At 29.8% G+C, this 12,794-nt stretch overlaps 1 protein-coding gene across 1 annotated transcript; it reads right to left on the reverse strand.

The window, feature by feature from the left end:
- Nucleotides 1-986: 986 nt before the first annotated feature.
- On the reverse strand, nucleotides 987-9,461 carry LOC107437586 (uncharacterized). Its single transcript, XM_016049642.3, has 3 exons — nucleotides 9,303-9,461; nucleotides 6,235-6,367; nucleotides 987-1,268 (listed from the first exon to the last, which is right to left on the reverse strand). The coding sequence occupies exons 1-3, from the start codon at nucleotides 9,355-9,357 to the stop codon at nucleotides 1,097-1,099; spliced, it is 360 nt and encodes a 119-aa protein (XP_015905128.2). The 5' UTR covers nucleotides 9,358-9,461; the 3' UTR covers nucleotides 987-1,096.
- Between the last annotated feature and the right edge of the window lie 3,333 nt (nucleotides 9,462-12,794).

Below are 12,794 nucleotides of genomic sequence, written 5' to 3' on the forward strand. Positions count from 1 at the left end.
AGTCGCATGGCACCATACTGCTCCTTTTAAGAATGGAATTTATTTCTGTCAACTATATTACAGAATTTCTCATCTGATATAATAGTTCTGAGGATAATGTCATCCTGAAGATCCAAAACTTCTATCTCCCCTTCTTCTCGGCTTACTTGAAGAAATTCTGAAATGTATGTTGCTATTACGGTATGTTTATTTGGTTGGTAAAAGGATTTACAAAAAAGGTGATCAGAGGCTCGATTATATTAAATTGTTGAAAGCGCTTTTTAAATTGATCTTGAAGCGTTGATAAGCCAATTTCACTGTCACCTATCATTTTTTCATGTTTGGAAAATGCAGAAGAGACTTCATTTTCAAATGTGATATACACAAAAATAATTTATCTCTGAACAAGTTTATAGCCCCTGTCATTCTTACTATACGTTTGTCCTTTCCCTGCAGCTCCAAGTTTAAATTATTTAGTTTTTCCATCATGTCGGTTAGGAGAGATAAATCTGCGAGGCAAAGAGGATCTCTTAGCTGTAAAAATATTTGATTTTTGGTTGAAATATAATTTTTTATTTCTTCAATTAAATGTAGAAATCTGTCAAGTACTTTGCCTTTAGTGAACCAGCGTACTTCACTATGTATTTGCATAACATTTTAAGGGAAAATGGAATTATTTTATCGTTGGGCACAAGCAGCTGGCACACCTAGATCGATCGACGGGCGCCATGGTATCTGCCTTATTCCCCCCACTATGCAGCTGCATCTTCACAAAGTATTTTATTTAAGGAAAGTACGTTTTTGTGTTTGATTTCGTAAATTAAAATATCGTCTGCACTAAATAATTGAGGTCACCTGTTCTAACCATTAAGAGTAAGTCCTAGAACGTGAAGATCTGATGATTAGATCAAAAGTTATTTCGAGTAGTCTGTTTTTTTGTTGTTTTTTTTTTTCGTTTTTTCTGCGCACTGTGCAACGCCAGAGATTAAATAAAATAAAACTCCGAGTTCTTTAAATGAAACTTTATTTTTAGTTGCATAAATATATGAATTAAATCACATCCTTCAGTACTCTAATTGTTTTTTGTACGTACACATAAAGAAGAGAATTGTACTGATCACATCTGATTGTAGTCTGCTTGTCGTATTATTCCAGTATTGTTGCACGAAACAAAAGGATTCTTAACTGGTGATAAAATGCCAAATATCTGACCAAGAGCATGCGTCTCCTGGTTATCACAAGCATTTTTTCGTTGGGCTTCCAAGCATTCAAAAATTTTGCTGATCAACCTAAGAATAAAAATCAAAGAATACATTAAAAATTACACTATGCAAAAAAATGGTAGAAGTTTTGTTTATTAACGTCATTAATTATCCTGGATTTTTCTTTCTAAGAAAGCTAGCATTATCTAACTATAAATAAAGATGGTGCATTTGGCCGGAAAATAACGTGGTAGTATCTAGTTTTCCCTCATTCGTTTCCATATTGTTTTGGTTGCCATCAACATAAAATTAATAAAAGTTATATAGGTAACGGTTTTCTATCCCTAATTTAAAAGTATTTTCTTGTACTGCTATTATTACGCTTTTGACTTAAGAGTTTAAAACTAAAAGAATTGAGATTAATTTTTTCTCTAGGAGATTAAATTTCCAAGAGATTGATTATTTTATTATTGTTATAACGTAATTCAGCTCTACATTTTAAGATTAAAAAGGAGTCCAATTTTATTAACTATTTTTCAATTATTATTTTTTGTGCAAATAACTTTAATATATCGTTATAAATTACCATTATAGAGATTAGTTTAATGATTTAGAACTTAACTGTTAGCTTCATGCGCAATGTGATGCAAAAATTAGGTTTTAACATATCCGCCCGGATGGTAAGCGAAAATATTAAATTACGATTGTGAACTCTCCAAATTTGTTGGAACAATATAATGTTATAAAAATATAAATGTTATTTTATAAAATGATTACTTAGAAAAAATTCTTCCGTTCACCAATAGAACTAAATATTTATAACACTAATAGAGAATAATATTTGGACTTGAGAAGTGGAAGCACAAACGAAAGCAAACATAATTCTTTTTAGTTCATATAAGTTAGAATAATTTCAACTTCTGTTAAAAAGAAAACTGTTTTCTGCAAAGAAACAACAGTTATTGCGAAGCAGTCATCGGGGTTGGTGAACGGTAGCGAACAGGGGGGCTTTTCCCCTTAGTATATTTATAAAAGTGCTTTATTTTGTATTTTGTGAACACAATTTAAAATAACAACTGAAATACTTTCGACCAATAGAAATTGTGTTTGGTTCACAAAGATATTTACAAACAGCTGGTTTTCTGCTACACTCTATAACAAAAAAATCGACGCACCAAGAACGCACTAGACGAGCAAAATCGACGCTCGATCAGGCTGGAATGATGCCGACTGGGGACGTATAGTCTTTAGCGACGAATCCCGCTTCCAACTGTGTCCTGACGATCAACGAAGACGTGTTTGGAGACGCACAGGGCAGAGGGGGGATCCTGCTTTCACTATTGCACGCCACACCGGCCCTCAACAAGGCATTATCGTCTGGGGTGCCATTTCCTTTGACAGCCGGACCCCATTGGTCGTCATTAGAGGTATTTTTACTGCACAGCGGTACGTCGACGACATCCTAAGACCTGTTTTGATACCGTTCCTTTTTGCAGCGCCCTGGGCTGGTTTTTCAGCATGCCAGACCACATACGGCACGTGTTGCTATGAATTGTCCGCAAGCTTGCAAAACTCTTCCTTGGCCTGCCAGATCACCAGATCTCTCTCCCATCGAGCATGTCTGGGATATGATAGGAAGGCGATTGCATCTGGCACGGAATGTTGATGACCTCGTTCGACAATTGGATCGAATTTGGCAGGAAATACCGCAAGAGACCATCCGGGAGCTTTATCGGTCTATGCCACACCGTGTGGCTGCTTGTATCCAGGCTAGAGGCGGGTCTACACCTTATTGAACTTGTTACTGTAACTCTGCAATGAATAACTCAATTGCTCTGAAATTTTAATCATTTACTATTCTGTACATTGTCTTCCTATCCACCAATTTTCGTTTCAATCAGACAACTCCTTCTTGGTGAGTCGAGTTTTTTGTTATAGAGTGTATTTTCATCCGACTTACATAGAGATTCAACAAAATGCATTCGACTAATATAACTTCCATTGGAAACATGACTTTTTTTTAAAAAAAATTTGAACGAAAGGGCGAGCAAAAAATTGCTTAACCGTTTGGATTTATTGCATCATTAATCAAAAAATATAAAGGAAATCTTGTAGGAAAAATTAAAACCTAAATATCAATCTTCTTAAAACATTTTCTTCAACATTTATGTCATCCAAGAAATTTTACAGCATAACTCTTTAGGGCTGTTCTGTAAACACTCTTTTGTTAAATAAAATTTGCAAATTTCTTTTAACTGATGAGTTCGTTCTAGGCAAAGTTTATTTCGTGCCTTTTAATGGAAATTATTTGCACTTTTTAATTTTGAAAATGGCATAAAATATCAATTTCGGAGAAAAATCACATTTTGTTGAAAAGAAAAGGCGTTTTTGATCCAATTTTCCTTTTTGAAAACTTACTTTACCACTGTATGGTTTGAGGTTATAAAAACATGCGAAAATTAAAAATTATTCATCGCATTCAATGATTTTTTTTATCTTGATGGAAAATTTTCACCAAATTGGCAACTTTAAAAAAAAAAAAAACATATAAATATATTTTTTTCAAATATTGAAAATACTTGTCTGTTCAAGTGTTCAGTCGATCCTTTTCAGTAAAATCGAATGCACAGCTTCGAGTTCACTTAAATTGATTTTTATTTATTTATATTTTTAATTTTCATTGAAGAAAAAAAGCAAAAACATCCTTAAATAATTTCTCCTTATAAGAATTATTTAATAAGAACTCAAAACTGTTCCTCTCACCACTAATTGCTTTTCATTCATCATTGCCACCTTTAAGTCAAAAATTTCTCTAGCAAGGAACATTTTATTAAAAAAATGTATAATTATTGCAGTTTTAAATAAGAACCTTTTTGTCAACAGTTAATCGTAACAAAATGTACCATAATACTCGGATTTGAAAAATAACAATCTGGTTTACGAAAAAAAAACATTTACCTGAGAAACACAAATTGTGTGACTCAATACGAAGAAATAAATTATATGTAATTTTACTAGTTAATGAGACTTATAGGGCCGGGATAGCCTGGTTGGTAGGGCACTGGGCCCATGTCCAAGTGAACGTGAGTTCGATCCCTGCCGGCCGAAGACTCCCCGTGTAGTAAATGGTTACTGATGCACGTTAAATCTGTCGAGTCTTAAAGTCCTTCATGTTCCCATAACAAATCGATACCTCTGGGGGTACTGTATTGGAGATTGATCGTTCTCTGATTCAGGTCAAAATTACGATCTTTGGATGAATGAAGGGATGTATGAATTGGTCCACCCTATAAAACGGGTGTGACGTATGGGTGTGGCAGAAATCGAATTCTTAGCCATAGATGGCGCCACTGGAGAACAAGAACAATCGCACCCCCCTTAATGGCATACGTCAACAACAACATGAGACTTATAATAATTTAAATGGGGAATAGTTTCCATCTATTGGCTCTTTCAGCATCTTAAATTTCAACACTATATAGTAACATCTCAGTGACATTAAGTGCAATTACATGATATTTTTCACTACAAGTTTAGCGGTTAATAAGTCTAAGATTAGATTTTTCTCTGTAATTTTTAAATTTTAAGTCGAATAGTTTTTGTGCAGCTAAACAAAATGCAACTTAAATTTGAACTTCCAAAACAGAGGTGGCAGCAGTATTTAAATTTTTTTTTTTTTTTTAGTATAAAGAGAAAATTTTTTTTTTCTGCTTTTGAAAAATGTATTCCAATACATAAGCTAAATAATGCAGTGAACTGCCTTTAAATAAGAATATTTTTGTTTCAAAGCAAATCTAAGACTTTTAATAATTTTCAATATTCGAGTTCGAGAAGTGTTTTCTTTCTAGAAGATTATTATTTCTATAGCAGCATGCATGAAAATAGAATCTTTTCCAGAACATTTTCTTTTTTCATTTTCTAATTAAAAAAGAGTCATAAATAAAAAAATCCTTAATATTAAACACTCCATAACAGTAAAGAAAAAATAGACCGGGATAGCAAAGCTGTTAAGTACTTTCTTTATACATAGAATATATAGCTTTAAAATAATTCTGTAATATTTAAATTTCAGAAAAAGTCCTAAAGATGCACCTCGTCAAGAGTGTAATTCATTTACATTGTCATTTCACGAACAATTAGCAACCCAACAAAATTTGAAGAAAAAAAATTTATTTAAATCAATTAACAAAATGCGTTTTAATTCTAATATAATCGGAATTTTTTGATAAAATAAAGTGGTCATACGGGCAATGTTATAAGGTAACATAATATCGTAAAAATTATTTATAAGTAGCCATTTATTTATAAACACTTTTGTTCACCCTTCATTTTTCTTATGTCTCCAGTAGTACATTTGTGTAATTGAAGTCGATCAGCAATGGAATACATTTTCTGTACATGGTAGTGAAATTTCACCTAGCAGTACAAAAAATTACAATGGGATATGTGCAAGTGACGTGATGGGACTATCTCGATCCTGATTGGTTGATGAAACGTGGCATTTGCTTACGTTAGCAATTGTTCTTTCCGTTCTATTTCGTGTAAGCCATGCCCGTCAAGTATCAATTCCCTTAAGTGACATAATTTACATTCCTTCACAAGGATTTTTATTCTTTCAAGTTAGATTTCTTACTTAATACAAAAACTGGTCCGAAGCCATGTAGAACATAAAATTATGCATCGAATTTTCGGGGTACACAAAGCAAAAACAAATCACGGTTACAATGAAATACATAAACAAGTAATAAATCTGAGCTAAGCAAAAGACGCAGACCAGAAAGAATTATATTTCAACAAATTCGAGGAGCGATACGGAGCTGTATTTAATCATTTCGCGTTAATTAACATTCTAACTTATGTGGAGAAACTAAGTTCAATTTTACCACTCCATTTTGCTTACAACTATCAGCTGGCGCTGGCTTCATAGGTCACATGTGTGGGCATCAGAGGTCTTCTTCTTCTTCTTGAAGTTCAAGTACCCAAATAAATTGCAATATTAATCTTTCGTTATGGATTAAACATTTATTAAAATTTAAATGAAAGTATTACTCACGAACATCTTATGTCCATACGATGGAACCTGTTAAGTGCTTCCTCTCCAGTATCATGCAATTTGACATCCACGTTTTTATAGCAATTTTGGAACGATTCGAAATCATCTTTAACACATTGATAGCCGCAGTGAGCTAAAATTCATTAAAAACTCATTCATTAATACATTTATAACAAGAAAAAACTATTAAAAAGTAAATAGAACGTTCACATAAAAAAGTCGTAAATAAAAGATTTTCAATTTTTACTTATAAAAGTAGTACATATTAAGGGTCCACGTGAACCCTGTAAATTACCCAAATATCAAAAGTATGCGCCAATTTTCAAAAGTCTTCGCCAAATGCAAATCTTAAAAATTTTTTATGATTTTTTACCATAGAAAACTATTTTACGGTAGTTTGTTTCAGGCATATATTATTTGGATCCCATTCTAATTGGTGATGCGGCACATCTACCGAAAATTAATGTAATAGAATAAAAAATACTGATTTGTTTAAAAAAATTCATTTGGAGGTAATTTTAATTTATTTCCAGAGAAAAAATCATTTTCCAATACTTTCGCCAAATTTACGATTTTATCGCATTTGGCGAAATGGTGAATGCTTAGAGCTGGCCCTGCATATTAGACCAGCTAATATAGCAAAAAAAAAGTTTATTTCTTCAGAATAATTAACTAACCCCCCCCCCAACAGAAGGCTCTAGCTTTTCTAAATAATATCTAAAAACTCCTTACTTTTCTCTGTACGAATGTTTTTTTCGGGGGAGGGGGGAATTAAGCTGATTTGGGGGAGAATTGAATTTCAGTCCTTGCGACCAATTTTAGCAATGTAATCTCTTCCGTTGAATCTAATGAGACCAAATTACAAGGTATAGGATAATAGTTTGAAATTTTTTGTTGACTTTATTTATCAAAAGTGATGTGTTTGACCAAAGCATTATTTACCCTTTTGATACTGCTATATCGCGGCTATCTATACAGACGTTGACAGTTGTGTATATTTCATTACTGAATCGAATGAATGAAATCCGAGTAAAAAAAGAAAAAGAATTTTAAAGAAAAGTTTAAATGTTCAAGTCAGAAATAATGCTCTTCATACGTAACAGCTGATGCAACATCTAAACTGTTGGCTAAAAAGAGCATAAGAAACAATACCTCACTTGTCTAGTTAGCAATGTCAGATGTTTAAATAAGTAGAAGCCAAACATTGTACCCTTTGTACGTAGAAACATTATAACTTTTAGCCATTAGTCCTATTGACTCAAACTTTTGCCTTATTCAATTCTGAGTAAATAGTTTTAATCGGAAACGATGGAGTTCACGGATTTGAACACCATTTCTTCACCTCAAAAAAGAAGATATAAATGATGCCTGAAAATACAGCAGAGAGCATATGGTTATTTTCAGGCAACATTTACGAGAACATAACAAAGCTTTCTAACCTTGTAGGTAGGTTATTGACTTCCGGAAAGAAAGCATCCTTTTACTGGAAAATATCGAGAAGGGTAGCGAAAAGAGAATATATGCACTACCCTACAATAATGGAAAAAGACACTTTCAGTTTTTAATTTTTCAAAATTTCTCACGAAATACTTAGAGGACTAATTTCTAACTTTAGAAATGTTTATTTCGTGCAATTTTTCATACTTTGCAATAAAGTTTAAAGCGTTCAACGGTTTCGGGGACCGACAATAAATTACGAAAGAAAACAAGTATTTTTGTACACCCTTTGCCAGAAAATCAAGCAATAAACTTGTAATTTGATATAACTGCATACAATTTCTTAAACTTAACTTAAAAAATTATGGAAATATGAATTACTATTTTGTCGTAATTTTTTCTTTTCCTTCAATATAACTTTTAAAGTCTTTGTCACTTCTATTATTGTAGGGTAGTGTAAATCTATAACACCACAGATGTATAACAGGATTTCTCAATCAAAATGCTTTTATATGTTTGAAATTTATAGTTGTAAATGTTGCTATTGATAAGTACTCGTAAAAAAATTGTGAAGAATAAAATAATTATTGCTTGATGTCTCTGAATTAAAAAATTTTTTTACATAATATTATTTAAGATTTAATTAGCTTCTAAAAATATTTGTAAATATTCAGTTAATAGTTTAACTTCACGTTTCACAGAGTTCAGAAGCCAGATTTGGTGGTGAGATTTAGCCGAAAATTATGTATAAAATAATTGATCCCAATTAGTGCTCCCTTTACTTGTTGGTGTTTATATACTCTCCTTCGGGATAGTTCTAAAACTATATCATAATTTCAGGCTTCGTCCTGCCTTATTCAATAATGATTCATCAGATTTAGAACTTAACTAGAACTTACATCACAAAGTGAACTAATTTTCCCAAATAGTGATAAACTTTATTAGCATAAATTAATAATTTTTTAATCAGGTATCAGAGTTTTACCAATAATTATTGGCGGAGTTCTATATTTGTTGTGTCTCCAGAAACTATTTTAATATTTATTTGCTCATTAACTTTTAATGCGAAAAAATTTAGTTTTTTGACAATATAATTTCTTTCAAATAAAATTTGCCATAGGTATTCAATTTTTGAAGGGGACGAAATTAAAATACATGGTTACAATTCTTCTCAAAAGCTCACACACACACACACACAAAAATAATTCATCTTTTTTTAATATCTCCAAAATAAGTTTTTTTTAATTTATTTGCTTCTAACATAGTTATAGTGAAATCGATAATGATTCACGAAAAACTATTTTTTAGTTTGTCTGACATATTAGGGGGGGGGGGTACTTATTGAAATTTTTAACTGTTGAGGGAGACACATACCCACCTTACCCAGACAACGCCAAATTTTCTTATAGTTGGATGCGACTTAACTTAATTTTATGCTAGCGCAATTTACATGTTCTAGAAACTACCTATCCAACATTGCTGCCCTATATTTCAATCTGAAAAGAAAAAAAAATCTCTTTTTTTTTAAATGTAACTTGGGAAAAAATATCTTAATTAATATCAATCCTTTTGTTTTGGACTATGCAATAAGAAATACAGTCAGACAGAATGAAGAATTTTAGTTTCCTTACCAATCGCTGAAATTCCAAGAAAAATAAAGCACTGGACAATAATTTTTCCACACATTTTGAAACAAACTAGATGGACGTGTAACTACAATCAATGTTTACTTCTTATTTTAGAATTTTATGGTCTTATGATCACACCTTTGAAACAGAAAAATGGCACGTCTGTATAAACAAAAAAACACTACACTTGGTTTTATTAGGCTCATTGAGTGTCAAAATCAATTAAGGTATGAGGGAATTTGAAAATAATAAAAATAAAATATCATGATGACGATAATAATAACAATGATACAGTAAAATTATAGTCACCAATAGTTCAAACTTTTAAAAAATAAAAGAAGAAAAAAATGAAATTCCTTTATCAGTTTAATTTTTCTTTTAACAATTCCAGAATAAACTTTTTCTTATCCATGGATAGCAAAAAGACTTTTTTTTTTCGGTTATTAGCCACAATATCAGCTCAATTCCCCCGTCAGATTTTAATATAATAAATAAATTCAACATACTGGAATAACTCAATAACAAATTTTTAGTTCAGAGTAACTTATGAGTTCTGGAATAGGGGGTTCTCTACACAAGTCTTTTCAATTGACCAAGTATAAAAGTTTTACTCGAAATTTTAACATTAGGTTATGCCTGTAGTATGCAGTATTTTTTCACTATTATTTTTGGTTACATTCTTCAATATTTTCACTGGAAGCGCATAAAAATTTTCATGCAATTCAAAAGAAAAGAAGAATACAATCGCACTCGCCTGATATCATCAATTGAAAAGAGTAAAAAGTAGAAAAAATACAATTGAAAAAATTTCTACAAAAATACACATGGTTCAAAAATATGCATAATAACTAAGGCTGCTTATATTTGAGAAAGCACAGGATATGAGAAGAAAAAATTGAGTAAAATATTTCACTATTTTTATAACTTAGTTTAAAATTCTGAAGAAAAAAAATTCTCACAAAGAAGTTTTTCAAAATGCTTACAGTGTTGAAAAAAAATTAATTCCTGGTGATAAAATAGTTCAAGAAAACTTCCAGGATATTTTACTATCCTCTGCAAAACATAAACCACTCACTTTAATAAATATAAAAACACTAGTTGAAATCGACATAAAACATCAAATGATTCGCATTTTTCAAATCTAGACCTTATATACATTACCTCAAAAAACTTTTATAATTAAGACCTACAATTCAATTTTATGCAAGAAAATAATAAAACTTGGTTACAAAGCTGAGTCTGTAAACTATTTAAAAACTTAAAATAAGAAGAAAAAAAATTGTTTAATAGTTCGTTTGTTTTTTTAAAAATTATTATAGGATATTTTCAATTGGAAGATAGAAAAAAAAAATACAAAATCTAAAATTTCTTAATAGATTTTGATTGGTTGCATTTTAGAAAATTCTTTATCGTACGAGTGCTTAAGGAAGGGAATTTATTCCATTTGGAAACCATTAGTAACTCATTCAAAGAATTTTCAATCAAAGGTTATTGGGAGATTGAAAACGCTTCTCTAAAAAACTGAAATATGAATAAAAAATAAACCTGAACTGTAAATGCATCAGCCAATTTAACAAGAAAAAAAGCAATTAAGAAACCAATTTAAAAAGAAAAAAATATTGGATCTTTTTTTTCTGTTAGATGAATATAATTTAATTATTACATTTATTGTATATTTGTTGTTTTCCTTCAATGTCGACCATCACAATTTTATTAAGTTTAAACAAATTTTAGAGCAATGCCTTATTTTTTATTATGTATTCATCTACCCATCATATTGATTTAGTTAAAATGGTATACATATTAATTTTCTCAGCATATCCATCTCAAAATGCAGATATCTTTTTAAAAAATCTTTCCTAAGCGAGCAATTTTTCAGTTGAGAGGGTGTTCGCTTTACCAAGATCTCTCTATATATTTAATCCTAGATTCAAATGCATTTGTTACACAGAATGCACAAAATATGTTTATAAATCTCAGATTAATAATAAAATATTTTGAAGAAAAATAATAAAGAATGCTTTTTTAAAAAAAATGTTTGTTAATAAAATTTTATAAAAAATTATTTTTTTTTCTAAATTTATTTAAAAAAATATTACTGATGTTTCTAGTCTCTCTCTCCTGCAAAACCTAAGTCATTTGACAGACTTAGCCATATTTCATAGAAATACAATAGAAAGGAGAAAAAAATTTATATTCTTTACAAAATGCGAAAATATATCAGCTAAAAACTACTATTAAAAATGAGTCTTGCCAGTTTTATTGAATTCTAATATGAATAGGTAATATTTAGATATTAAATAATTTAACAAACCACAATAATTTTTTTCTTAATTTTTATAAAAATTTTTTTTCCTTCTCTTTTTCTTTGTACAGGAGGTTGTACTTTATCTCAGCTAACATGGTTCAATATAAAGTAGAAAAATCGGAAATACTACACACTATGAACACAAATTAAGAAAAAAAATTTATTACACATCATTAATTTTTGAAAGTAACAATAATAAACTATTTTATAATCAATATCAAAGTAACTAAATGCAAAAAATTTCAATATAATTAAAAATTGTCAACATAATCCATAAAAATTTAAACACCATCAGTTTTTATAGAGAGCAGAAACAAATCACTATCTTTTTTATGTCTTTCAAATACATGATCCAAAACAAAAATATAGTAAAAATAAAAAATATATATAGAATTTTTTTAAATAAATTATCAGCAAAACAAATTAGACTTTACATTTGCTATAAATTGACACTTGTTGACAGACAAGACAAGATTGCTGGAATTAAGAAATGCACACTTCTAGAAAAACTCATTTTTATTTTATTTTTACAATATCTACAAAGTCAAAATATATGGAATTAAACAAATTTAAATTGATATATTTTTAATATACATAATTTTCTTCTTTTCTTCATAATAACATGAAACTTCCAAGTATTGAGCATCTAACCAGGCGAGTTTATATTCAATTTTCTCTAATAAGCATAAAGTAGAACAACTACCTAAACTACACTATTTCTAAATTGTACTAAACTACATAGGGAAATAACTGATTTTCATAGATATACATTATATATAAAGTTTAAGAATTTATCCTATATTTGATTTAGTTGATTTAAATCTTGTAATGTGTTGTTTGATACTTTCAACAGCTGAATTTTCAAGAAATATCAAATTAAAAAAGTAATAAAAAAAGGTTCACAATTGTTTGAAATGTGCTAAAAATTCACATCTTTCAAATAGAATTTAAGGATAAGTGAAGAGAAAGAAAAAAAACCTTAATGTTTCCTTTAGAATAAAAAAAATAAAATATTAAATACATTTATAAACATATGAATATTGATTTGAATCCTCTTGTGCAACTAATCAATAAAATAAAATTATTTACACTCGTTCAATGATTATTCTCCCAATAAAAAGCTATCATTTACATGTTAAATATAGTCATCCTTATTGAAAGACATAAACATGAAATCAACATAATCA

This window comes from Parasteatoda tepidariorum, chromosome 7 (genome assembly GCF_043381705.1).
Source record: "Parasteatoda tepidariorum isolate YZ-2023 chromosome 7, CAS_Ptep_4.0, whole genome shotgun sequence".
In the NCBI taxonomy this organism is placed as follows: Eukaryota; Metazoa; Arthropoda; class Arachnida; order Araneae; family Theridiidae; genus Parasteatoda; species Parasteatoda tepidariorum.

Coding starts and splice junctions, on each gene's coding strand:
- LOC107437586 (XM_016049642.3), bottom strand. CDS start 9,357: ATGTGTGGAAAAATTATTGTCCAGTGCTTTATTTTTCTTGGAATTTCA. Junction 6,368..9,302: donor TCTTGGAATTTCAGCGATTG/GTAAGGAAACTA, acceptor AATGAATTTTAG/CTCACTGCGGCTATCAATGT. Junction 1,269..6,234: donor CGTATGGACATAAGATGTTC/GTGAGTAATACT, acceptor TTTTATTCTTAG/GTTGATCAGCAAAATTTTTG.